Below are 27,531 nucleotides of genomic sequence, written 5' to 3'. Positions count from 1 at the left end.
TAGTGTAGTGTAGTATAGTGGTGTAGTGTAGTGTAGTATAGTGGTGCAGTGGTGTAGTGTAGTGTAGTATAGTGGTGTAGTGTAGTATAGTGGTGCAGTGGTGTAGTGTAGTATAGTGGTGTAGTGTAGTATAGTGGTGCAGTGGTGTAGTGTAGTATAGTGGTGTAGTGTAGTGGTGTAGGTGCAGTGGTGTAGTGTAGTGGTGTAGTGTAGTGGTGTAGTGTAGTATAATGGTGTAGTGTAGTATAGTGGTGCAGTGTAGTATAGTGGTGTAGTGTAGTGTAGTATAGTGGTGCAGTGTAGTGTAGTGTAGTATAGTGGTGTAGTATAGTGGTGTAGTGTAGTGTAGTATAGTGGTGTAGTGTAGTGTAGTATAGTGGTGTAGTATAGTGGTGTAGTGTAGTGTAGTATAGTGGTGTAGTATAGTGGTGTAGTATAGTGTAGTGGTGCAGTTCATAAAGTCCCAGCTTGGTTCATTCAGCTGAACTGCTTTTGTCTGTAAGTGTGATTGTTGTGTCAGTTTGAACAGCGGGAACAGCAGGAACAGCAGCCAGTGTTTCTGTTACTGAGCTTCAGGACGTCACTCAGTATTTCCTCTGGGACGTTTTCCTGGATTTCATCCTGGTTCTGTTACTCAGGAGGTTTGGGAACATTTGTCATGTGAAGTGAGAGACTGCAGCAGTTTAGTGAAGAGAGACGACACCAGGCAGCGAGTGCAGAGAAATTCATTGTCCAACAACCAGAGAACAGTTTAAATAAAATACACACACTTCCCCAAAACCCCCAGCAGGACACACACGCACCCCCTCCCGCACCCCCCCCCACACACACACACACACACACACTTTGGTTCCAGCATGCGGAGACGCTTTAATAAAACAAGCAGCGGCCCGGCTCACCGGGTCAAGGGGTCAAACTGTGTCATCAGAACATGATTTAATAAATATCTTAGCGAGTTCAACGCTGGAAGGAAAGTAAAGAAAAGCTTGCTGTGTGTCAGGATGCTTTTGCTGCTATATACAGAACCCCCCCAGTGTGGCTAATGCTAACACTCATTCAATCTGACATTCCTGTTCTTCAGGGTCTGATGGACGTTTCTGGAAAGTCTGATGCCCTGCAGATGTTTGGAAGACCCCTGACCAACGCTTCTGTCTTCTCCATTCAAACTGAGACCGACAGTCTCAGACCGACTGTTACAATCAGACCGGCTGTTACAATCAGACCTGCTGTTACAGTCAGACCGACTGTTACAGTCAGACCAGCTGTTACAATCTCAGACCGACTGTTACAGTCAGACCGACTGTTCCAATCTCAGACCGCCTGTTACAGTCAGACCGCCTGTTACAATCTCAGACCGCCTGTTACAATCTCAGACCGACTGTTACAGTCAGACCGGCTGTTACAGTCAGACCGGCTGTTACAATCTCAGACCGGCTGTTACAGTCAGACCGGCTGTTACAGTCAGACCGGCTGTTACAATCTCAGAGCGGCTGTTACAGTCAGACCGGCTGTTACAATCTCAGAGCGACTGTTACAGTCAGACCGGCTGTTACAATCTCAGACCGAGTGTTACAATCTCAGACCGACTGCTACAGTCAGACCGACTGTTACAGTCAGACCGACTGTTAGTCAGACCGACTGTTACAGTCTCAGACCGACTGTTAGTCAGACCGACTGTTACAGTCTCAGACCGACTGTTACAGTCTCAGACCGACTGTTACAGTCTCAGACTGCCACCTGCCAGGACAGACACCAAAAAAGAAATCAAACACTTCCTCTTCCTCTTTAACTCAAAGCTCATTTACATTCATGTGAAACGACAGCATTTGGATCTATTGTGTTCCAATAGAGTGAATAGATAGAATTGTGTTTCCACCTGTGCTTGTACACCTGACACCAACTGGACCGGACCGGACCAGCTCAGACCAGACTGGCCGGGGTGTGTGTGTGTGTTAGAGAATCATAAAAAAACTTCAGAACCATTCTGCTGGTCCAATATGACACACACACACACACACACACACACACACACACACACACACACACACACACACACACACACACACACACACACACACACACACACACACACACACACACACACACACACACACACACACACACACACACACACACACACACACCAACACCAGTCGGTCGGAGCTGTTCAGACACTGACTCACAGCTGCAAGGAGCAGAATGTTGCAGTGAAACTGAACTGTGGATGTTGAAGTCACGTGATGAGTCATGTGGTGGACGTCAGCATGCTGGAGGTGGATGTGTGTCGCTGCAGCAGCTGACGGAGTCTGGACTCAGAGCAGCTGCAGCAGCTGACGGAGTCTGGACTCAGAGCAGCTGATGGAGTCTGGACTCAGAGCAGCTGACGGAGTCCGGACTCAGAGCAGCTGACGGAGTCCGGACTCAGAGCAGCTGATGGAGTCTGGACTCAGAGCAGCTGACGGAGTCCGGACTCAGAGCAGCTGACGGAGTCCGGACTCAGAGCAGCTGACGGAGTCCGAACTCAGAGCAGCTGACGGAGTCCGGACTCAGAGCAGCTGACGGAGTCCGGACTCAGAGCAGCTGACGGAGTCTGGACTCAGAGCAGCTGACGGAGTCTGGACTCAGAGCAGCTGACGGAGTCCGGACTCAGAGCAGCTGCAGCAGCTGACGACAAAACCCCAAACCTACTAAACACTCAGGTTAGAAGCAGGAGGGTCTTTGGTTAGAAACATGGAGGCAGAATCCCTGAAGAGCACCTGGTCCACTTCAGGAAAGGGGTCCAGGTCCAGGTCCAGGTCTGGAACTGGAAAAGCCCTTGGTGCTGGTTTACTGAGTGGGAATGTAGATGATGCTGGTGTCAGGAATGAAAGATCCAACTACAGGACTGTCCTTTCAGTCTGAGAGGGAGACAGGTCCTCAGAGAGAGAGAGAGAGAGAGACAGGTCCTCAGAGCGAGATGGGTCCTCAGAGGGAGAGAGACGGGTCCTCAGAGAGAGACGAGTCCTCAGAGGGAGTGAGAGACGGGTCCTCAGAGGGAGTGAGAGACGGGTCCTCAGAGCGAGACGGGTCCTCAGAGGGAGTGAGAGACGGGTCCTCAGAGGGAGAGAGACGGGTCCTCAGAGCGAGACGGGTCCTCAGAGGGAGTGAGAGACGGGTCCTCAGAGCGAGACGGGTCCTCAGAGAGAGAGAGACGGGTCCTCAGAGCGAGACGGGTCCTCAGAGAGAGAGAGACGGGTCCTCAGAGCGAGACGGGTCCTCGGAGGGAGTGAGAGACGGGTCCTCAGAGAGAGAGAGACGGGTCCTCAGAGGGAGTGAGAGACGGGTCCTCAGAGAGAGAGAGACGGGTCCTCAGAGGGAGAGAGACGGGTCCTCAGAGAGAGCGACAGATCCTCAGAGGGAGGCAGGTCCTCAGATGAGACAGGTCCTCAGATGAGACAGGTCCGCAGATGAGAGACAGGTGACAGTTCCTATGGTAACCAGAAGCATCGGAGAAGCGCAGCGCGAAGAGCTCCAGGTCTGGAGTGTCACTCAGGTAGAGCAGCAGAGTCTTTGTCTCCCAGCAGGAGGCGGCGGCGCTCACTTCTTCCCCGACTTCATGTAGGACGGGATGGCTCCTCGCGCCGTCAGGCCCTCGAAGCGTTTGTAGGTGTAGTTGATGAAGACCCAGTCTTTGTTCTTCAGGTCGGCCTCGGTCTGGTTGGACACCTGAGTGGCTGCAGAGGGAGAAAGAGGTCAGAGGTCACGCAGCACAGCCTCACACAAAAACAACGGGATACACACTTGTTGGCGTGAGGATGTCCGAATCAGGGAACTCGTCGAAGTTGGAAGTGTCGTCGATGCTCTTGATGTTTATTGGGATGGCAGCAGGTCTTTCTCTGGAGGACGACACAGACTCATGTTACTGAACAGAGCATGAGGGGCATGTGCACTGACCAGACCCAGGAGCCTGGACCATGACCTGGTTCTGTCTGTCCTCTGACCTCCAACCTGAACAGCAGGAAGTCTCCACCTGAGTCTGGTTCTGCAGGAAGTCTCCACTGAGTCAGGTTCTGCAGGAAGTCTCCACCTGAGTCTGGTTCTGCAGGAAGTCTCCACTGAGTCAGGTTCTGCAGGAAGTCTCCACCTGAGTCTGGTTCTGCAGGAAGTCTCCACCTGAGTCTGGTTCAGCGGGAAGTCTCAGCTGAGATTGGTTCTGCAGGACGTCTCCACTGAGTCTGGTTCTGCAAGTTACGTGTGTCACAACGGTTGTATGAATCCTGGATGACCACCAGCGGTGGTGCTTTAAGCACTGGATGGTCCATCTCCAGTAATTATATCAACAAAGTCACCGGTGACCCCTGGATGACCCGGATAACCCCTATATCAGGGGCTGGCAACCTTCAACACTCAAAGAGCCATTTAGACCCGTTTCCCACTGAACACAACACACTAGGAACCGCACCGCGCCAGAATGATTGATTTGAAGGTTTGGATTTCAAAGTAGCCCCCCAGCCAGCTCAGTAGGTAGAGCATGAGACTCTCAGTCTCAAGGTAGAGGGTTCGTGTCCCCCAGCCAGCTCAGTAGGTAGAGCATGAGACTCTCAGTCTCAAGGTAGAGGGTTCGTGTCCCCCAGCCAGCTCAGTAGGTAGAGCATGAGACTCTCAGTCTCAAGGTAGAGGGTTCATGTCCCCCAGCCAGCTCAGTAGGTAGAGCAACTGCCCGGTCGCAGGACACCAAAAGTGGGTCCTCAACTATAGGGGCCACAAGAAGAGCTTCAGGTGACCCAGACTCGGGTGCCATATGCGTCCGTTGACCTGAGACAGGAGGTCCTCCCTCTCTGGAGGACGCCACAGTGTTCCCTGCAGGAGTTTGAGCAAGAGCGGGAACCATGGTCTTCCTGGGCAGCATGGGGCAACCAGAAGCAGGCAGTGACCACCCTGCTGGACCATGTGAAGCGCTGCTGGTATGAGGGGGAGTGGAGGGAATGCATTAGGGCTGCAACTAATGATTATTTTGATAATCGATTAGTCGATTATTTTTTCAATTAATCAATGAATTGGATAAAAACTAATAAAAAAAATCTCAAATTGTAGGACCAGCTGATATTGAACGAACAAATATGTTATGGTTATTTAAAAACACACAACTGAACCAATACAAAGATGTACACTACCGTTCAAAAGTTTGGGGTCTCCCAGACAATTTTGTGTTTTCCATGAAAAGTCACACTTTTATTTACCACACCAGTTGTAAAATGATTAGAAAATATGGTCAAGACATTGACAAGGTTAAAAGTAATGATATTTATTTGAAATAATATTTTTCCTTCAAACTTTGCTTTGGTCAAAGAATCCTCCATCTGCAGTAATCCCAGCATTGCAGTACTTTGGCCTTCTAGCTGTTAATTTGTTGAGGTAATCTGGAGGAATGTCACCCGACACTTCTAGAAGCTCCTCCCACAAGTTGGACTGGCTGGACGGACACTTCCTGCGTCCCATACGGTCAAGCTGCTCCCCCAGCAGCTCACTGGGGTTTAGATGTGGTGACGGTGCTGGCCACTCCATTCCAGATAGAATACCAGCTGCCTGCTTCTCCTCTAAATACTCCTCCACCCTCTGGAGGTGCTCTGGCTCATTGTCCTGCTGGAGGATGAAACTGGCTCCAACCAAGCGCTGTCCTCAGGGGACGGCATGGCGCTGGAACATGGAGTGATAGCCTTCCTTATTCAAAATCCCTTTTCCCCTGAACAATTAGAACATTAGTTCTTCTGTGTGATCCAAACTCCTCAAACTCCCATTCCTCCGTCCATAACACTTCTGTCCAATCCTCCTCTGTCCAATGTCTCTGTTCTTTGTCCATATTAATCTTTTCTTTTATTATCCAGTCTCAGATTTGGCTCTTTCTTTGCCACTCTGCCCTGAAGGCCGGCATCCCGGAGTGGCCTCTTCACTGGAGAGGTTGACTCTGGCGTTTAGCCGGTACTATTTAATGAAGCTGCTAGTTGAGGACCTGTGAGGCGTCTATTTCTCAATCTAGAGACTCTAATGTACTTCTCTTCCTGCTCCCACTTCTCTTCCTGCTCTGGTTAGAGCCTGTTAGTGCTGTTCTCTGGAGGGAGGAGGACACACCGTTGTAGGAAATCTTCACTTTCTTGGTGATGGAATAGCCTTCAGTTCTAAGAACCAGAGCAGACTGTCGAGTTTCACATGAAAGTTCTTTTTCTGGCCATTTGGATCCTGAATCCACCACACATGTGATGCTCCAGATCCTCCAGCTGCTCAGAGGAAGCTCAGTTTTATAGCTTCTCTCAGCAGCTAAACTGTTTTCAGCTGTGCTGACATGATTGCTCAAGGGTTTTCTAATCATCCATCAGCCTTCTGACACAACGAGCAACACATTGGAGCATTAGAACACTGGAGGGACAGGCCTCTATACACCTCTGTAGGTATTGAACCAACAACCAGACATTTGCAGCTAGAATAGTCATTTACCACATTAACAATGTATAGAGTGTATTTCTGATTAGTTTAAAGTAACTTCATTGAAAAAAACTGTGCTTTTCTTTCAAAAATAAGAACATTTTTAAGTGACCCCAAACCTTTGAACGGTACTGTGTGTATATATATATATATATATATATATATATATATATATATATATATATATATATATATATATACACACACACACACACACACACATACATATATAACATGTATAAAAGATAATTATTAAATCAGATTTAATGTACTTCAGGGACCACATACAGTCAATTTCATCCTGAGTAGACCCAACTGGTAAGATATTACTATAATAACCTTTAAATTTACAATTCAAAGTTTGTATTTGTTGTGGTCACAGTGGATGTAATGAAATTGTCTGTATTTTTACAAGATCAAACAGTTAGGACTGAAAATTATTACAATCTCAACATAAAGTCACTTTAATTAAACATTCTGCTGCAAAATACAATGAAATGTAAAATAAAACTTGTAAAAATCCTCTATAAGCTCCTTGCTTGGAGGGACCAGACTGGACCCTCTTGGTGGGTTTTGACACTTGGGCCTTATGTTCTCTGCTGGAAAGAGAAAGTGAAACTAAAGGAGAGGAGCTTCACTGCAGCACCGCGCTGCAGGGAGGCGCCAATGATTCAGATCTCAAACTAATCTCGTAATCTAGTAATAATACCTATTTTGACCTTTTCAGTGTTGTTCAGCTTGAAATTTACCAGGAGAACCTGTCTGTTGTCCTCGTCAGCAGGTTGTCCTCATTAAGGTGTGTTAACAGTTAAATATGTGTCGGTGGACAGTGACGTGTCCAGTACAGGGTGGAGCTCTGACCAGCTCTGCTCCTCACAGGGTCTACTGTACCGCCTCCGCCTCGCTCTGTTCACCTGGCTCTGCAGGTTGAGGTTCTGTTTTTAAACTTTATTTCAGTCTGCCAGCGTTGATAAAGCTCCGAAGGTGAAGTAAACGGCTCTGCAACATGGCGAGTGACGCATTAAATCACATGACACAACGAATCGATAATGAAATTTGTTGCCAACACTTTTAATAATCAAATTTTATCGATTCGTTGTTGCAGCCCGAGAATGCATAAAGTAGGCCATCCAGCCAGGTATGTGCCAGGGCATCCTGCTCGAGGGGGCTGGTTTCTTGTTTCACAGAGAATCAGAGAGGGCAGTGGGTCGTTGCCTCTGAGGCAAAGAGGTCCACTGCTGCTCTGCCAAACGTGGCCAATATCATGGTCACCACCTCTGGATGAAGTTTCCACTCCCAGGGAGAGGAGATCCACGGCAGTGTTCCAGAAACCAGGAACATGCACTGCCCTGAGGCTTAGGAAGTTGGGGTAAACCCATGTGAGGAGCCGGTGTGTCCACCCGCAGAAACGTCACAGATCTGGTGCCGCCCTGGTGGTTGATGTGGTACACAGCTGAGGTATTGTCCGACAGGACCAGAACATGCCGATCTTCTAGAACAGGAAGAAAGTGATTGAGGCTGTGTTCCTGGCAACACAGCCTGAAGTTCCAACGCATTTATGTGCTGTTGCTTCTGCTGGGTACTCCACAAACCCCTGACAGTCCTGAACTGCCACGCTGCCCCCCAACCCCAAGCAAGGCGCCCGTCTCGACAACCTCCCAGCAGTAGGCTACCCTCCATAAGGGTGCACCTGACATTAAGTATGCTCTCTCCCTCCAGGGTGGGAGGGTAAGGAGGCACTGGGCAGACACCCTGACCACCTTGTGCCGGTGGCTGCTGGGGTCCAATTGCTGGCTGTTCACCCATACCTGAAGGGGGCGCAGGGTAAGAAGCCCGAGTGGTACGGCCATGTATGCCAAGACCAGCATCCCCATGAGCCGCAGGATCAGACAATACTGCAGGAGGCTGCCGTGCTGGAAACGCCATAGAAGGCTTAAGATGGCGGAGATCCACTCTGGAGAGAAGGAAGCCCACATTAATGAGGAATCCAGCACCAGCCCTAAATACCTCTCAACCTGGCCAGTTACGAGGTTGCTCTTGGCATAATTCATCTTGAGGCCCAGATTGCCCGTGTGACTGAGGAGAGCCGCAGTGTCCCTCGAAGCCTTCCTCCGTGTTGAGGAAATGACTAGCCAGTCGTCCAGATAGGGGAGTATTGTTACTCTGCTGGCCTGTAACGGTGACAGAGCAGCTGCCACACACCGTAAGGCCAGGGAGAGCCCAAACGGCAGAACCCTGAACTGATAAACGTCGTCCATGAACATAAAATAAAAGAAACTACCTATGGTGAGGGTCAATCAGAACATGAAAGTATGCTTTTTTCAGATCCACTGTCACCAGAGACAGTTTGAAGGACGTCTGCCACACGCAGCATATGGAGGGGCGAAATCCGCCCTCTTTCTTGGGCACAAGAAAGTAAGTGGAGTAAAACCTGCTGAGGCAAGCCTCTTGATGGCACCCTTTCCAAGAAGGGTGGCCACCTCGTGACAACACACACGGGATTTCACGGAATCTCTGACCACAGTGCATTTGATACCCCCGGAGGTGTGAGCAGCTGTGAAGCGCTGAGGCGAATGTCCCTGATCAGCATACAAGCTGCGCCAACACCGGCCTGCAGCTAGCAGCAGCAGCGTGCTGGGAGACCAGTGTCAGCCCCACACACCAGCGGATCCGCCGGTCAGGGTAACCACAACGGTGCCAACAGAACGCCCAGCAACACAGCAAAGTAACCTTCGCTGTTTAACACAAAGAGGGGAGGCAGTGGCGTAGCCGTGGAGTTACCGAGGCTAAGGTAGCACACAATCACAAGGCGAATCCACCAATGACCCTTTCACCTGCTGCAGACTGTGGTATCCCAGCCACACTTGAAAACAAAAACACGGAGTCACAGCTTCTAGCGGACGAGAATACCCGAGGCGCCAACCTTATGGTTATGAAGCTACGAGCGACAAGCTGTGAACAGCAAACACCGACCTGCCATCGTTATCTGCAATCTCCAGAAGACAGAAGGAAGATACAGATTCTCCGGGTCATCGAGGAGTCACAGGTGACTTTGTTTATATAATTACTCGACCTGCGCATGCGCGAGATGGAACATCCAGTGCTTAAAGCACCGCCTCTGGTGGTCTGGAAGGATGAAGTAGAAACGGAGTTTCAGGGACTGAAGTTCCCGTGCTCCTGCAGAATTAACAAAGCAGAACTGACCTTTGGCTAAGCCCCCAAACAAAATGAAACCAATATTATTCAACAGCCAAGTTTTCAACCTGGACAAACATTCTGCACTCCACAGAGCAGCCTCAGAGCTGCTGACACTTGATTTCTGGGCTGTTTTAGTCTTTTAAGATGCAACGTGGCAAGACGATGTTCCAGGAGCGCATGAAGCTGAGGAATCCTGAGGAGGAACCAGGAGGTTCACTTCCTCCTGCATGAAGCAGAGAGCAGAGGAACCCTGAGGAGGAACTAGAGGAACCCCGAGGAGGAACCAGGGGAACCCTGAGGAGGAACCAGGAGGTTCACTTCCTCCTGCATGAAGCAGAGCAGAGGGACCCTGAGGAGGAACCAGGAGGTTCACTTCGTCCTGTTTCCCAGGAGGTGTGAAGCTGGGAGTCAGAACTCAAACTCAGCACCACGTCAAGAAACAAGGACGCCGACATTTGTTCCAAAGTAAAGCAAAGTCAGTAGAGTGGTAGTGATCTGCTCAGTAGAGTGGTAGTGATCTGCTCAGTAGAGTGGTAGTGATCTGCCTAGTAGAGTGGTAGTGATCTGCTCAGTAGAGTGGTAGTGATCTGCTCAGTAGAGTGGTAGTGATCTGCCTAGTAGAGTGGTAGTGATCTGCTCGTATGACATCAATCTCAGAACGCCAGCTTACCTGATCAACCTTGGTGTTAGCTGCTGGTTTCAATGTCGCTTGCTAATCAAGTAAGCTAGGTGGCTAAGCTGCCTAGCGCCTGTGGCGGTTTTTACACTGACAGCTGCAGCAGCCTGTCAGAGGTCGCTACAGTGGCAGAGGGGGCGGGGCTTAGCCACAGGTCAGTTCTATCTAATGAAGTGAACAGACTGACGGCAGTGGCTCTGAGCCGCTGGTTGTTAAAGGAGTGCTGCAGCATCGTTCCCCAGTCAGCCTTCACTACCTGATGTGGTCGTAGTCCACCCCCTCGAAAAAAGGGTTGGACTTGATGTCCTCCACACCAACAGCTCCGATCCGGTGCTCCTCCTCACAGCAGAACCTGAACACAAGGCCTCAGTCAGTACACTGCCAGCTGAAGTCCAGCTGAACTACATGCAGGTGATAGAGCGGAGTCCCTGCCTGAGGATCAGGTCTTTGGCCTTCTCCGATATGGGCACTTCTGGGGGAAAGGTGAGCGTCTCTCTCCAGTTCATCACTTTCCTGTAGGTCTCCTGAGGTGTCTCGGAACAAAACGGTGGATAACCTGCAGACAGAAACACAGCTGCTTAATGCTGCCAACAACCCAGAACCTCCTGACGCGGCTGCGGCGCTTTACCTATCAGCATCTCGTACATGATGACGCCAAGACTCCACCAGTCGCACAGCTTGTTGTACCCATTCTGCATGAAGACCTCGGGAGCGATGTAGTCTGGAGTTCCCACTGTGGAGAAGGCCTGGAGCAGGAGGACACGGATGTCAGAGCTGGAGCTCTGTGTGTGTGTGTGTGTGTGTGTGTGTGTGTGTGTGTGTGTGTGCGTGTACACATACCAGCTGCCTTCTGTTCCTCTTCCAGGTCTCTGCTTTCCTCTTGGAGTTCATGTTCTGGAAAGCTGAGCAGACCAGGTACTTCAGCATCAACGACGACACATTAAACACTTAATGACTTTGTCTCTTTTCGTCTGGCCTGGTCATTAATGCAGAACCAGGCGTTTCGGACTCCAGAAAATTTGAGGGACTTTACACACCACCAGGGTCCAATAAGCAGGATCCAGGGGATCAGACCCAAGACTATCAGAGTGGAGTTACCACGGTCCTACTACCCGACCCCCCCACAGCACCGGGACCCCCCCAAAGCACCGGGACCCCCCCACAGCACCGGGACCCCCCCACAGCACCGGGACCCCCCCACAGCACCGGGACCCCACCACAACGGCACGGCCCTTAAACTCCAGACTGAGATTGGTTCATCATCAGACCAACGCTCATCATAGACTTTTCTTAGTATTTGTACTTCTCTGGCCTGTCTGCCTCTCTCTCTCTCTCTCTCTCTCTTCTATTCCTCTCTCTCTCTCTCTCTCTCTCTCTTCTATTCCTCTCTCTCTCCCGCTTCTATTCCTCTCTCTCTCCCTCTTCTATTCCTCTCTCTCTCCCTCTTCTATTCCTCTCTCTCTCTCTCTCTTCTATTCCTCTCTCTCTCTCTCTCTTCTATTCCTCTCTCTCTCTCTCTTCTATTCCTCTCTCTCTCCCTCTTCTATTCCTCTCTCTCTCTCTTCTATTCCTCTCTCTCTCTCTCCCTCTTCTATTCCTCTCTCTCTCCCTCTTCTATTCCTCTCTCTCTCCCTCTTCTATTCCTCTCTCTCTCCCTCTTCTATTCCTCTCTCTCCCTCTTCTATTCCTCTCTCTCTCCCTCTTCTATTCCTCTCTCTCTCCCTCTTCTATTCCTCTCTCTCCCTCTTCTATTCCTCTCTCTCCCTGTCCTATCCCATGTACTTCTCCCCCCCCCCTTCCAGAGTCTAGGCTCCGCCCCCTTTCTTCCTGAAGAGGGACTTCTTATGAACTGTTCTTCCTGAGAGGGAGTTCTTCCTGGTTTCCACTGTTGCTTGTTCCATCTGCTGCTCTGGAAGGTTTAGTTGGGTTCTGTTGTTCTCTATCATTGTAAGAGGTTCTGGAAGGTTTAGTTGGGTTCTGTTGTTCTCTATCATTGTAAGAGGTTCTGGAAGGTTTAGTTGGGTTCTGTTGTTCTCCATCATTGTAAGAGGTTCTGGAAGGTTTAGTTGGGTTCTGTTGTTCTCTATCATTGTAGGTTCTGGAAGGTTTAGTTGGGTTCTGTTGTTCTCTATCATTGTAAGAGGTTCTGGAAGGTTTAGTTGGGTTCTGTTGTTCTCTATCATTGTAAGAGGTTCTGGAAGGTTTAGTTGGGTTCTGTTGTTCTCTATCATTGTAAGAGGTTCTGGAAGGTTTAGTTGGGTTCTGTTGTTCTCTATCATTGTAAGAGGTTCTGGAAGGTTTAGTTGGGTTCTGTTGTTCTCTATCATTGTAAGAGGTTCTGGAAGGTTTAGTTGGGTTCTGTTGTTCTCTATCATTGTAAGAGGTTCTGAGATGTTTGTTGATGTGATTTAGCGCTTTACAAATAAAATTGAATTGAATTGAATAAAACCTCTGATGTCATGATGTCAAACACTGACTTTACAGACACAGAAATGACTGTACAGGTGATGGACTGACTTTGCTTGCTGAGGTCACTGGGCAGGCTGTGGTTCAGATTCTTGTAGAACTCGGTCCGATGAGCCCGCTTCAGCCCCGTGCACAGACCGAAGTCTGACAGCTTCACATGGCCCTGAAAACACACACACACAATTAGATCCACTGAAAAACACACACACCCACACACCCACACCCACACAGCTGTAGAATGGTTCACTATGTTAATAAAATGGTAGCTGACAGATGTTCAGTTATATTTGGTTCAGCAGTCACTGAGCTGCAGCTCAGCTCAGCTCAGCTCCTGAACTACAGACTCCCTCCAGAGCAGAAGTCAGGACGCTGCCGGCCGTCCAGACTGACCCGGGAATCCAGCAGCAGGTTGTCAGGTTTGATGTCTCGGTGGATGAAGCCCAGCTGGTGGATGGAGTCGATGGCCAGAACCGTCTCAGCTATATAGAACTGAGTGGCCTCCTCCGTCAGAGTGTCCTTCTTCATCAGCAGGGTCATCATGTCTCCTGCAGGGAGTGAGACAGGGAGTGGGACTGAGTAAGAATGAGAGTGAGACAGACAGGGAGACACAGTGAGACAGAAAGCAAGACAGAGCGCGAGACAGGGAGTCAGAGAGCGAGACAGGGAGTGAGACAGGGAGTTAGAGAGCGAGACAGGGAGTGAGACAGGGAGTGAGACAGGGAGTGAGACAGAGAGCGAGACAGGAAGTGAGACAGGGAACAAGACCAGCAGGGAGACAGAGAGTAAGACACAGAGGAGTGGTTGAAGGTCCCAGTCCTCCATAGTCCAGTGGAGGAGTTGCAACTTCAGAACCAGCAGTGTGACGGGCGTACCTCCAGGCAGGAACTCCATAATGAGGTACAGGTTCATCTTATCCTGGAAGCTGTAGAACATCTTGACCACCCACAAGCTGTCTGCCTCCACCAGGATGTCCCTCTCTGCACGGATATGACCCACCTGGACACAAAGACACAAAGACACAAAGACACACACACACACACACACACACACACACACACACACACACACACACACACACACACACACACACACACACACACACACACACACACACACACACACACACACACACACACACTTCATGTCGGCACATCTGTCAATAAATTATGATCCAAAAGACTGGTGTGTGTGTAAGTGTGTGTGTGTGTGTGTGTGTGTGTGTGTGTGTGTGTGTGTGTGTGTGTGTGTGTGTGTGTGTGTGTGTGTGTGTCTTCACCTGCTCCTTTTCCAGCATGTCAGCTTTGCGGAGGATCTTCATGGCATAAACATGACCTGTGTCTTTCTTCTGCACCAGTCGGACCTGAAAACCAAACAGCTGATGAGAGGCTGCCAGAGATGGGGGGATGAGAAGAGATGGAGACATGGAGAGATGAAGAGATGGAGATATGGAGAGATGAAGAGATGGAGGGATGGAGTGAGGCCTCCTAAGCAGTGTCCGCCAGCCGGCCAGAGCTCCAGCTGAAGAGATAGAGAGATTAAGGAATGGAGAGATGGAGGGATGGAAAGATGAAGGGATGGAGAGATGAAGGGATTAGAGATGGAAAGATGAAGAGCTGGAGGGATGGAGAAATGAAGGGGTTGAAAGATGAAGGGATGGAGAGACGAGGGGATTCAGAGATGGAGAGATGAAGGGATGGAGCGAGGCCTGCTGAGCAGTGTCCGCCAGCCACCCAGAGCTCCAGCTGAAGAAGGACCTCACCTCTCCAAAAGCTCCGCGGCCGATCACCTTCAGGGACTCAAAGTCCTCCAGGCCCAGACGAGTTCGCTTCAACCGCAGGAACTCCGTCTCTTTCCTGGCGTGTTCAGAGCGGCGGAGACGTTTCTGCAGAGCAGACAAAGAAAAATAAAGTGTTTCCATCTGAATGGCCAGTGTGATGTCCTCTGGACTCTGGACGTGGTCTCCTGTGAAGATGTTGAGAAGGTGGTGGAGGACACCCACCTCTTCATCAGCCAGCCCCTCCTGATCCATCACTTTCTCCAGCTTCTGCTGCCTGAAAACACAAGCTGACTTCAGGTGAAGGAGACCAACACCCAGCTTCAGCTTCATCGTGGACCACGCAGGTTTCAATCAGGGGAGACGCTGCAACCTGCCGCTCAGTGTATCGCTGTCACCACAGGACAACATGAAGACCAGCTCCAGAAGCAGGATTACACACAATCTGAAAGCTGATCAGGGTAAAACCCTCAGAACCAGTTCACACTGCGGCCTTCAGCTGCTTCACTGCAACGGAACCATTCCTGATGGAAGAAGGTGAAAGCTGGAGCGTTCTTTAAAACCTCCTGAAAGAGACTCCGCCTTTGTTCCGTTGTGGGTGTTGGTGGTGTTTGCACCACCACGGTGTTTGGAGCCACTGAAAACACAACTTTTCAAAAACTCTTGGGCGCCGTTTTGGTGTAGACGCTGGAAACTGCTCCTGGTCCTGCTTGAACAGGAAAGTACGACATATGAACATAGTACTGTAAATCCAGCAGTAGAGGTGTGTGACTTGGGATGAGTACCAGATCAGGTACTTTTATTAGGTACTGACCGAATTCTGTCGGTACGACCGAGTACCGATTCACGTACAATCAAACAGGACCATGTTTCAGTACCTGACAGAGTGGAGTGGAGGTTCTAACTTTAGAGGGAAACTAAACTTGAAGCAGAATTCTGCTCGGACCAATTTAAAAAGTACATGTTTCCATCTGTGGGCTGGTTTTGTGGAATGATGACAAGATTAAACAAAGTATGAATATTACACCATTTAAATACATGTACAAAAGATATATAATGATAAAGACAGAAAGGAGAAAGGAGAATGAAAACCTTGTAGATGTTGATGGCGCTGGTTCATTTTGGTGTGTTTTTTATGTATTTTGTTTTTATAAATAGCTCCATTGGAGTAGTTTTTTGTACTGACATTGACTTTTTATTTATTTTTATGTTATTTTTCTTTTTTTCCATTTGTTTCATCTAATTTTAATGGTTTCTTCGTTCGAAATAAATAAATAAATAAATAAATAAATAAATAAATAAATAAATAAATAAATAAATAAATAAATAAATAATAAAATAAAAATAAAAATAAAAGCCTCCTAGTGACAGAGAGATTTTCCCAGTCGGACTCGAATGCAGCGCTGCAGCACACGACCGTAATGACGACAGGCGCTGGTTCAGTCAACAGCATGGTGGAGAGAAAGACGCTCCGCTTTTCAAAACACAGTGAAGATTACGCTCGCTGAAATACTCGTGAGATGAAGTGCACGGCCAGCAGCGGGAATACTCCAGGTTTAGCACTCGATGTTTGTCCGGGCTGAAGAGATTCTCATTTGTTTCAAACTGATTTTCCATGGAGCCTCGTCACAGTGTTTCCAGAGGAGGAGGCGGAACTGGGCTTTAATTTGTGCATTATAAAGAAAAGCACTGCAGAAACTTGTGAAACAACTGCAATGTTATAATACAAACTGTTGTATGTTTGATAGATTTGTTTAAAGTTTATATATTGAGGAATAAGTATGTAAACTTTTTATTTTCATTATCAAACAAATTAACATTTATTACCACATAAACACACAAAAGTACTGAAAATCGGTACCGTTGAGTACCGGTACCAATTCCCAGGTATCGGCTGAAATGTGAACCAGCATGAAGCCCCCCCAACTACTGCAACGACTGCAACTACTGCAACTACTGCACGCTCCACGCCACTATTGTTGAGTAACGATGACGTTACATCCCTGCCTCGTTCACAACCCGCCCACATTTTACCGCACTCTCTGTAGTGGGGCCGCGCAGCACAGTTGGTCTGGGTGCGCTTTGCCTTGCCGTACCGCCTTACCGTACCGCCCTGCTCAGGGATGTACTGCAGTGGGAGTGAGGCTCAAGGAGCCGCAGCAGAGGGACCATAAATGTTGTTTTGACGATGTGTAATTTTACACTATCAAGTTTTATCGAAAAGGACGGCAATGGAGGTGAATGAGGTACCCCAGGAGCCAATCAGCAGGCAGGATTCAGTCACATGGCAATAACGTGCCACATAAAAACACGGATGAGAGTCAATTCCCGTTAATCTATCTTTTATATTGCATTAAAATCCCACACACAAGTCTGTGTGTGTGTGTGTGTGTGTGTGTGTGTGTGTCACCTCATCTCTCTCTCCTCATGCTGGGCGATCAGGTTGCTGTAGAAGTTCTCCAAGGTCACTTTGGCCATGGTGACCCGCTCCTTGGTGTGGTTACTCATGGAGGAGCATGGACTCTGACCAGTCATCGCCATGCTGAGGACACACACAAACACACACACACACACACACACACACACACACACACACACACACACACACACACACACACACACACTGTTTGTCGATCAGCTCGTACAGCAAGTGGAAGATGGAATTAATCCTGATCTGTGAGAGAGTCCAGGCTGGCTCTATCAAACTGCTGAGGAATCTTATCATTATACAACAGTGAGTTTCAACACAACTGTCAACCTCGATTAGAATTTCTTACATTGTCTTAATTTAATGTTTTAAAGTCATGATTTTTTTTTTACTGAAATACACAACTGAAACTGGACAGAAACAACTCAAATGTGACTAAAACGAAGAAGATGAAGACTCAAACTAAATCCAAAATGGCTGCCCAAAACAACAGTGACACGTCTGAACATGCCAGACCTGCACCACTGACGTTAACCGGGACGTTGTTTTCTCTCAGAATAACAGGACTGACTGTTTGAGCGACACACTGGGAGGGAGACTCGGCTGCCTCACAAACACTAGGGGGCGATCAGAGTGTGGCAAAGACACAGTAATGTCTGGTCGGGACTTGAACCGTGGGACTGGAGGATGAACCCCTGAGTATCAAGCCACACCCACACCAGCCAAAAACTTTTTTTTTCTCCCCGGGGTTCTCAAAAAAACTTCTGTCCACACGTCGTGATGAACGCTCAACACGACGCTTAAGGGGATGTAGTACATATGCCAGGCCTTTAGGAGTGCTGGCACTCACCAAATACACCAAAATCACAGAAGAAAGAGCACATAGAAATTTAGAAGTAGACTCCTGCTCATAGATCCTAAATAACTGAGTTCTATAGGTCTATGGCCCTGCTCCTCCTCCTGCTAGCACCAGAAGCTGCTGCAGCGCCACCTGGAGCATTACGGAGCTCCGTGGGGGGTAATGACATCGTCTCTTTTCCACAGATTGTGGTAGCCGAGCCGAGCTTTTAGAATTTCCCCACTCTGGGACCAGAGTTAAAAAAAATAAAAAATATTTTTTGGGCTTCTGAAGCGCCGCCTCCTGTAAATGATCGGACAAAACTGGTGCGTTTATGTGAACCGGCGTTCTGGTGTGGGTGGGCCTCAGCCTCCTGAGTCTGAAAACACTCCTGCCTGCTCTGCTAGAGGCAGACAATTCCACACCAATGGGCTGGAGCAGACAGACGTCTCACCACGGCAGCAGACGACTGCTGGTGGAGGAAAGAGGAAAGAGGAAGGAAATGAGCTGAACTACTCAACATCACACCCGGTGAAGAAATTATGAAAAAACATGGCCTCTGTATTCATTCTGTGATCCTCCACCACTGAGTCAACACGCACTCTGTAAGATTAACACAACCTCTCAAGCCCAAGCAGCACATCTCACTGAAGGACCGACAGTGAATCAGTTCCGACGACAGAGTACCGAAAGCCCCGTTTCCACCGCACAAAAAGTGCAGGGAAGGAATGGATCGGTTCGGAGGGTGACAGCAAAGCAGCCCCGGACCAAAATGTGGGTGGCGTTTCCACCACAGAGGGGGGAGTTAAAATGTCGGCGGGGTTTAGAGCTCAACAGATATGTGTCGTTGCAACAGTAATCTCAGCCGGGGCGACAGACCTGGCCCTTATGAATCCTCTGTTGCTTTGCACTATTTGTTTAGTTCTTTTACTTTTATTTGTTGCAGCCACAGAGCTGCAGCTGAACGTCCGTGTTGGTTCCTAGAGAGCGAATGTTGCCCCGGCTTTGTGACTCCGGAGCCACTCCGGTGCCCGTCGGCGCCGGTGTCGCTCTGCTGGTTATGACGGCTGCTACTTCTGTGTGGAGGCAGAGATGGTGGACAAGATGCCAGGACAGACACCGGGGCTCGGGCTCAGAGCAGCTCCGGTGTCCCGGCTCACCGGCAGGTTCCAGTGTCGGGGAACCAGAGCTTCGGGGCGGTTCACGCAATGGAGCACCGGCCAGCAACGTGACGTGACGAGAGGACTCGGTAGAGCATCGATTACGGCCATAGCGTCTGCTCCAGAGTCCCAGTCTCCGTCCTGCCTCACGTCTGCTCTTTTGGCAACAACATGAAAGTTGAGCAGCAAAACACTAAACAAATAAAACAACCAGTGCAAAGCTGGATCTGTTAACAACAGAGCAGGGATAGATCTTAACTAGTCGAGCGGACTAGTGAGCCATGGGTTGCACTAGTCCTGCACCCAGTGAAGTATATTTTGTTAAACAGGTACAGAGTTTTCTTTCCTCATGGTACACGGCAACAAACTAGAAAAACTAAACTCAGAATGTGGTCACCCCCTGCCTGGAATGCCTGTTTACTACCATATCTTCATTATTCAATGTTTCCAGGGCTTCACATTAAGGATTTTGACAACTTTTTACTTGCCCGAAGGATAATGGCAATCTATAAGCCTGGGTAAAGTATGAATTCAACCAATAAATCTATTGTAAAATGTTTCTGGAATTGTTTTTTGAATAAACTTGAAGTTATTTGACTCCAATTAAAAATGACTAGACAAACATAATAGGATTTCACAAATTACTTTTACAGTTTAACTTCTTTCCATGAGAGTATCCATGCAGATTCTGACATAGTACTGAAACTAGGGTTGTTCGGTATCGCGGTACTGTATTGGTATCGCGGTACTGACACCTTTAAAACGATACTATACTGGGCCGGCTGGTACCGGTATCTTTTTTTCCGTCGTCGTGGAGCGTCACTGTTGTAATCTGCACCGAGGAGAGTGGTCAGTCTCTCTGAGGAGGAGGCGTCGCCGCTGCTCCTCTTCTTCACTTCTTTTGAATGTTTAGGAAAATCCAAAGTGCAGAAAACAACAGCGCTCCGCCTTCTGCACTTTTTTATTGCACTCCGGTTTCTCAGAGACGGGGTGCGAGCGCAAGCGCGAGCGCTCCGGCCCGAGATCCACAACTGAATAGGCGCTTCATACTCGACCTGCACAACTTCAAAATAAAAGTCAAAACAACGTATTTTCAAAACAATCTTCTCCCAACCGAACTTGTACTTTGAAAAGAATACCGGATCCACAAGGCCGTAACTTGTAGAAACAGGTGCTAGAAGTACTTTATGAAGAACTTTGGCTTCAAAACCAAAGAGCACGGTGTCTCCATGACACTGAAGCTCCACTTCTAGGGCTTTTCCACCAACAAGAACCAGGTTCTAGGTCAGAGCCGGTTCTTAAATGAGCACCACCAAAGAACCGGTTCTTTTTCCACCGTTAGCAGAACCAGTAGAGCTACGTCATTGCGTCACTCCAAAACGTGATACGTCACTGATTTCACCAATTTGGCGCTGACAGGAGACGGACTGTCTTCATTGGTTTAGTCCGGGTCGCTCCATCTAGTTTGGTCTGAACCTCTGAAGCACCAAAGAGAAAGAAGACATTACGTCTCTTCGTCTCTCTATTGGTGTTTGTTCACGTCCGTCTTGCTCTAGTCCGGAGCCCCAGAGTGGACATAGAGGGGAATAATAACACGTGGATGAGTTTGGCTCTTATTTTTCACCATTCCAACATTCCATAGTGACTTTCTGCTCCTTTCACTTTATTTCTGGACGTGTCTGAATCAAAAGCTTCAACATGGAGGAATGGAGGTGTAGAATGATAGAACGCTGCTCTACAGCCGTTTCCATGGTAACCTAGGTAAACACTCTGATTAAAGTTCTCTTTCACATGAAGCCATTAAAAAGCTCATTTTAGCTCTAAAAACTCCAACTTTCATTTACAGTAGTTTGTAGTTTGTGTAGTAGTTCCTGAGGAACCAAAGTATTCTTTATAAAGAAGTTCTGTGGTTATAAAATAATATCGGAGCGTCTCGTAGCGGAGCGGAGCGCCCCCTGCTGCCTCACACTGCCTTGCTCAGCGGCTGCAGCTCCTCAGCCGGCGGTCAGAAGGTGAAACAAGACCTGGACGTGACGTCAGTTAGAATCATGTCACCATGAAAAGTGTGGAAAATAAACCACAATGGAAACTGCTTCTAAATTCTATCTGACGTAGCTGACTGACAGCGGAGGAGCACGGCAGCGCTCTCGAGATTAAATAATCCCGTTCCCTCGTATTATTAACTTCTTATTATATCGTTCCCTCGCGTTATTTTTATGTTTTTCTCTAGAACCACTCCGGGGCTCCGTGTTCGCTGGAGTTTTCAGAAAGCCGGTTCAACCTGGCCTCCACCTTGTAGGTAGTGATACCTCCAGAGATAACTCCGCCCCCAGCTGATGACGCGTCAGGTCCCAGTCTGGCTCCTCTCTGGTCCAGCAACGAAGTGGAGCCAGCGGAGCACCAGTTTAGTCGCTGTTTGGCTTTGGTGGTGGAAAGACAAAGAACTGGTGCTAAAGCTGGCTCTGGACCAGAACTAGAACCTGGTTCTTTCCGGTGGAAAAGCCCCCAGTGTAAACAGTGTTGGAGAACACGTCTGGTCCAGAGTGGAAACACTACTAACCTGCTACACTACTAACCTACTAACCTGCTAAACTCCTGAAGGACAAACACCCAGACCTGCAGAAGGAGTTCAAAGAACCACAGCTAGTAACTTATATACCCATGAAAAGGTAGCTCTGGAAAACAATGTAAGCTATTATAAATATTAGTATTATAAATAATATAAAAATATCTTATTTTAGCCATTTAATGCTATAAAGATTACTGCATAGTAACATACCATTTAAAGACATTGGTCCCACTTAAGATAGACTGGACCTAATGACATATTTTGTGTTCTTTTTTTATTTGGAAAAGTATCGAACTACATGGTGGTATCGGTATCGATACCAAAATGTTGGTATCGTGACAACACTACAGCCGACATATTAAAATATTGAGTGCGTGTAGTAAATCACTGACCAATCAGCAAATAGCGCTGCAGCGTGGTCCCACTGCAGAAAGTACCGTTAAAATGTGGGCGGGGTTGTGATCGACGTAGGGACAAACCTGGAAGCAGTCGGCAGTAGACGGCCGTCTGAGTCGTTCTCTGTGACAAAACTTAACTTTCTCATTGTGAAGCCTGCTGTTACTGAGAGGAGCGTCTGCACCTCGTAGTTAAACCGCAATATTGTGTTGCACGCCGATGTTTCAATAAACCAGTTAACAAATCAACCAGTGAGCACAAAGCAGAGTATGTACACAACAATGGAGGGTTTACGACTGATAGAATATTTAAATATTGTGGGCAAGTCAAGAGTGGTGATCGTAACTGACCAATCAGCAGACGGCTGCATTGTCGCTCCTCCTCACAGACTCCTCAGTGCTAGGTACCTCAACGGAGGGGTAGTAGAAAATATAACCCATGGTTACGGGTGTTTCCATACCATCCACAACTTTTTCAGTGGGACCACATGAAAACCTGTCCCGCTCCTTACCATCCCGGCACAAACAACTTTGGGTGGGACCGCGGGTAAAGCGTGCCAAAAAGTACCAAGGTATACTAAAGCATACCAAAGAGATACAGCAGACAGTTATAAGCAGCTCCAACAGCAAGAAAGCAGCACAAAGACTTTGATACTTCAGTCTTTGTATTTGTCACAAATCATAATCATGAGAACAAAACGTGACATTCCAACATGTTGGATACCGTGGAGCTACTTTAGGGTCAGCGGCCATCAAATATCAACCTGCAGCTCAAAATGACAAAGACCAAGGAGCTGGTGGAGGAACATGGACCTGAGGAGGAACATGGACCTGAGGAGGAACAGAGACCCGAGGAGGAACAGAGACCCGAGGAGGAACAGAGACCCGAGGAAGAACATGGACCTGAGGAGGAACATGGACCTGAGGAGGAACAGAGACCTGAGGAGGAACATGGACCCGAGGAGGAACATGGACCCGAGGAGGAACAGAGACCCGAGGAGGAACATGGACCCGAGGAGGAACATGGACCCGAGGAGGAACAGAGACCTGAGGAGGAACAGAGACCTGAGGAGGAACAGAGACCTGAGGAGGAACAAGGACCTGAGGAGGAACAAGGACCGGAGGAGTAGGGCTGAACGATTAATTGCATTTGCGATATCGCGATATGATAAAACGAGATTTTCTAATTGCAAGGGCTGCGATTTGACTGCTCACGTGATTTGGTCACGTGACGACTTGCGCGTGTCATCTGCCCACCATGCCGGGATGGGCTCGTGGTTTTTAGGGATGAGCCGATCCGATCCAGGATTGGGTTCTGATATCAACATAATTCACGGATTAGAAATTTCTGATCCAACCTGCAGAGGTTCCTGATCCATGAACCTGGTCTGATCCTTGATCCTGGTCTGCTTCATGATCCTGGTCTGATCCATGAACCTGGTCTGATCCTTGATCCTGGTCTGCTTCATGATCCTGGTCTGCTTCATGGTGCTGAAATGATCCCCAGTGTTTCCCTGCTGCTGCTCTGCTCGCTGGCTGCAAACTGTGGACTGGATTCCTGAAGGGAGGCGGGTCTCAATGAGACCAGGAGGAATGAGGCAGGAAATCCAGTCCACAGTTTGCAGCCAGCGAGCAGGCTAGGGAAGTAGCACTGTGCTATCCAACTTTTCATGGCAACATGTTGCTGATTGGAGGGATTTTAGTCTCACAACACCACAAAGCAACAAGGATGTTAGCAAAGCAACACAGCAACGAGCAATGTTTTCAAAGCAACGTGCAATGTAAGCAAAGCAACACAGCAATTTGCAATGTTTTCAAAGCAACGTGCAATGTAAGCAAAGCAACACAGCAACATGGATGTTAGAAAAGCAAAACAGCAACGTGGATGTTAGCAAAGCAACACAGCAACGAGCAATGTTTTCAAAGCAACGTGCAATGTAAGCAAAGCAACACAGCAACGTGGATGTTAGCAAAGCAACACAGCAACGAGCAATGTTTTCAAAGCAACGTGCAATGCAAGCAAAGCAACACAGTAATTTGCAATGTTTTCAAAGCAACGCAGCAACGTGGATGTTAGCAAAGCAACACAGCAACATGGATGTTAGCAAAGCAACGCAGCAACAAAGCCGTAGTCCAGCAGGGCGGCGCTCTGCAGCCAGACCTCAGTGTTTTCAGCCTCCAGCTCTGGGAGGAGAACAGCTCTGACATCAGAACAATGAGCAGCAGCTCCTCCAGGCTGTCAGCAGGCGATTCACACCTCGTGAAGCTGCGTCCTACTCCACGCTAAACTCCCTGGAAATAGTCCCAATGGTTGGAGCTGCGTTAGAGCTGGAAACATTGTGTTGCTGCTGCCTTGCTCAAGAGTTTCCCCAGGGATTAATAAAGTCTTTCTGAGGTTCTAAAGATAGAAGTAGTTTATTATGAGATGATGACGTCACGCAGACCCCCACATTGTCCACATGGAACTAAAATACTTTGTACTGCTTCCTTTTCTGTCCTGATACTAACCTCAAGTTGTCTTTAGAGAGAGTACATGTATACATTAGTACATTTCATACTTTACTGTAGAGAGGAGTTTATTACAGCCTCATATAAAATCAACAATAATGATAATAATAATATTAAAGCAAACAGAACTCTGCTATCAGAATAGAATGAGCAGATATACAAAGTTAAGTATCGGGATCGGATCAGAAGTGAAAAAACGTGGCTCGGTGCTTCCCTACTGCAGTGTAGATGAGCAAACTGCTCAAAATCCTTCATATCCAGCCCTGTATAGTGACCCAGCCTGGTTTAGGGCTTTGATCAGCACAATGGACCAGCTTGTTGTGGTGAACGCTTACAAGACTGCAAGGCACAGTACTTAGTAAGTTTACTACTATAATTGAAGTAGAAGATAAATAAACTGTCTTTCATATTAATACATGCTTCATTTGACTTTATCTTAACATGAGCCTCACCTTTAAGAAAGAATAACTTATTTATAATAAATCTGATATTGTTTATTATAATACACATTGATTTATTGCTTGTTTGTTGAAAAATACATGAGAAGAGAAGCTTGAAAAGATAATTGCATATTAAATCGGAATATTGAGGGAAAAAAATCGCAATTAGATTATTTTCCAAAATCGTTCAGCCCTACGGAGGAGGAAAGAATAGAGACCTGAGGAGGAACAGAGACCTGAGGAGGAACATGGACCTGAGGAGGAACATGGAACTGAGGAAGAAAAGAGACCTGAGGAGGAACATGGACCTGAGCAGGAACATGGACCTGAGGAGGAACATGGAACTGAGGAGGAACAGAGACCTGAGGAGGAACAGAGACCTGAGGAGGAACATGGACCCGAGGAGGAACATGGAACTGAGGAAGAAAAGAGACCTGAGGAGGAACATGGACCTGAGCAGGAACATGGAACTGAGGAGGAACAGAGACCTGAGGAGGAACAGAGACCTGAGGAGGAACATGGACCCGAGGAGGAACATGGACCCAAGGAGGAACAGAGACCTGAGGAGGAACAAAGACCCGAGGAGGAACAAAGACCCGAGGAGGAACATGGACCCGAGGAGGAACATGGACCCGAGGAGGAACATGGACCTGAGGAGGAACAGAGACCTGAGGAGGAACATGGACCTGAGGAGGAACATGGACCCGAGGAGGAAAATTCTTCTGATTCACACTGGTCACTTTGTTTACTACCCAGAATGCACTGCACTCTAGGTCACATCCTCTCGCTTGGTCTGCTGGCGAGTCCCTGGCACTTTCACACGGCCCGTGGACCAGACCTTCAACTGAAAGTGAGACCTACATTTTCAAGTGTTCTAGAGCTCATGTCTTTGGTCTGCATCAGAGGGCGCTTTCACACCAGCCCTGCTTGATCCAGATCAGAGCCTGTTTCATTTGGGCAGGTATGACAGCGTAAACATGAACACTTTTTGAAATGAAAATGCTGGAACCTGGAACTTTACCAGGTAATTTACCTGATGGCCTTTAAAGGGAGGTAAACAAGTCGCTTGATGTCTTTGTTGTTTGTTCACAGGAGGAAGTTATTTAAAAATAACAAAAAAAAACTTATTCTGGATTAAATTAGTGTTTGTTGTTGTTAGCTTCAACTAGAATCATCCAGAACTAAGTTCTGTAAAGAGTACACAGCAGGAAACTTGATCGTGTGGGACTTTGTTAAAGTGGTTCAACATTTCCCTGGACCTTTTAATTTGGACAGTTTCTTCTGACATGTAAACAGCAGCTAACCGCAGTTAGCTCCTTAGCTTTAAACTTCCTGCCCGCGTCAAGTCAGCGGAAACCCTGAGTACAACTTGCTCTCCTTTCAAAACAAAACCAACACCCACTGCTTCAAATGAGAAACTACATTAGAGTATATTCTGAAACCCTGAACCGGAAAAGCCATGAATTGAGCAGCTTGACAAACTGAAGTTGTTAACTTTGAGCTTTAACAGCTCACAGACTTAGTGTCTTTCTTGTCTTCCTCTGCGATCTCCTCTAATTGTGAAAGTCTGGACCGGAAGGCCTGAAGCAGCCTGGTAAAGTTAAGTTCTTAAAGCTAAGCTAAAGTTAGCCTTTTCGCGGCTAACAGCATCAGAGAACTGTTTAAATCAGCTTCCCGACACAGAACCGGGCCATCCCGGTACAAAGACGGTTAGAGGGACGGAGCACCGCCGGTGCTCAAGTTTAGAGCTCAGCTTTACAACATTAGTCCGTGTTTTTGGAGTCTTTTGTTCTTACCTTCAGAGGTGCGGTGTGTCGGCTCTTCCTCTGCTTCAGCCAGCGTGGCGCGTCACCACCGACCTGAAGCCAACAGCATTCCCAGTGGCGAGACGCGGTACAACCACCGACACACTGACACAATATACACATCTTTTGTTTTTGTCTTTCAATTTGAGTGATTTTATCTAGTGTTTTATTTGTTTGTTGTGTTTTAAATAAATTTTCATATCCCAGCCGTTTCAGACAATATCAACAGTTAATTAATTTAAGCTTTATTCATTTTGTCTGATTTGTGTTTTACAAATTTGATTATAGATTTCCAGTCGTGAATTTGTCTTCCTTCAGGTAAACATATATCTTGATCATGAAACATTTTGAACAAGGTTTTTGTTATTACGAGGTGCAGGTGGAAACTCATCCTTCATCAACTTCATTAAATGCAGATTTTAGTGAGTGAACTATTGAACTTTATTATTTAAGTGTCAGTTTCTCCTTTTGAACACAGTGGTGGCGCCAGAGAGTTTTTTCAGTTGGTCCTCTGGGGGGGCTAACGTTTATTTTCTACTGTACCTCCTCCTCCTTCAGAGTCTATGTCTATTATTTGCTGAAATTAGATCATTGTTTTGTTTTTGTGGCAGACATCTTGGATCCCATCTTTGCTACATCCATACTGTAAGGTGTTCCATAACAAAGAATAATCACAATAAAAAGACGGTGGTTTAAATCCTTAATGTTGTGCTTTGTTTCAGATATTTCGTAGTAGAAGAGGAATATTCGGTGCATATGGTGGCCATCTTGGAATTTTGCATGGCCAGCACCTTTTTTGAAAATGTGGACCTCAA

The 27,531-nt window shown here is 47.7% G+C and overlaps 2 protein-coding genes across 5 annotated transcripts in view; one reads left to right on the top strand and one right to left on the bottom strand.

The window, feature by feature from the left end:
* Positions 1-27,531, top strand: part of tpx2 (TPX2 microtubule nucleation factor) — a 475,192-nt gene that overhangs the window by 49,528 nt on the left and 398,133 nt on the right. The gene's annotated exons all lie outside the window — the stretch shown is intronic.
* On the bottom strand, positions 710-26,764 carry LOC308113286 (serine/threonine-protein kinase 38). 4 transcript variants are annotated; one of them, XR_013935551.1, is made up of 16 exons: positions 26,708-26,764; positions 16,984-17,115; positions 14,799-14,850; positions 14,559-14,681; positions 14,076-14,159; positions 13,672-13,795; positions 13,190-13,344; positions 12,851-12,962; positions 11,174-11,235; positions 10,962-11,079; positions 10,766-10,889; positions 10,590-10,685; positions 3,781-3,875; positions 3,153-3,713; positions 2,632-3,027; positions 710-2,580 (listed from the first exon to the last, which is right to left on the bottom strand). XR_013935551.1 is itself a non-coding variant. In XM_080469404.1 (14 exons), the coding sequence occupies exons 2-14, from the start codon at positions 17,112-17,114 to the stop codon at positions 3,577-3,579; spliced, it is 1,413 nt and encodes a 470-aa protein (XP_080325530.1). In that variant the 5' UTR covers position 17,115; positions 26,708-26,764; the 3' UTR covers positions 710-3,576. The 4 variants fall into 4 exon arrangements, 1 of the variants encoding a protein (XP_080325530.1); XR_013935550.1 differs by having other exon boundaries at positions 710-2,530; positions 2,582-3,713; XR_013935552.1 differs by having other exon boundaries at positions 711-3,027.

Source organism: Lipophrys pholis, assembly GCF_963383615.2.
Source record: "Lipophrys pholis genome assembly, chromosome: 8".
Taxonomy (NCBI): domain Eukaryota; kingdom Metazoa; phylum Chordata; class Actinopteri; order Blenniiformes; family Blenniidae; genus Lipophrys; species Lipophrys pholis.
This window is presented reverse-complemented; position numbering and strand designations above follow the sequence as displayed.

What these genes read in the sequence shown, in the direction of transcription:
- LOC308113286 (XM_080469404.1), bottom strand. Translation starts at nt 17,114, where the DNA reads ATGGCGATGACTGGTCAGAGTCCATGCTCCTCCATGAGTAACCACACC. An exon ending in AGGGGCTGGCTGATGAAGAG is followed by an intron (nt 14,682 to 14,798) that starts GTGGGTGTCCTC and finishes TCTGCTCTGCAG; the next exon opens with AAACGTCTCCGCCGCTCTGA. An exon ending in ACCTGCTGCTGGATTCCCGG is followed by an intron (nt 12,963 to 13,189) that starts GTCAGTCTGGAC and finishes GTGTGTTTTCAG; the next exon opens with GGCCATGTGAAGCTGTCAGA.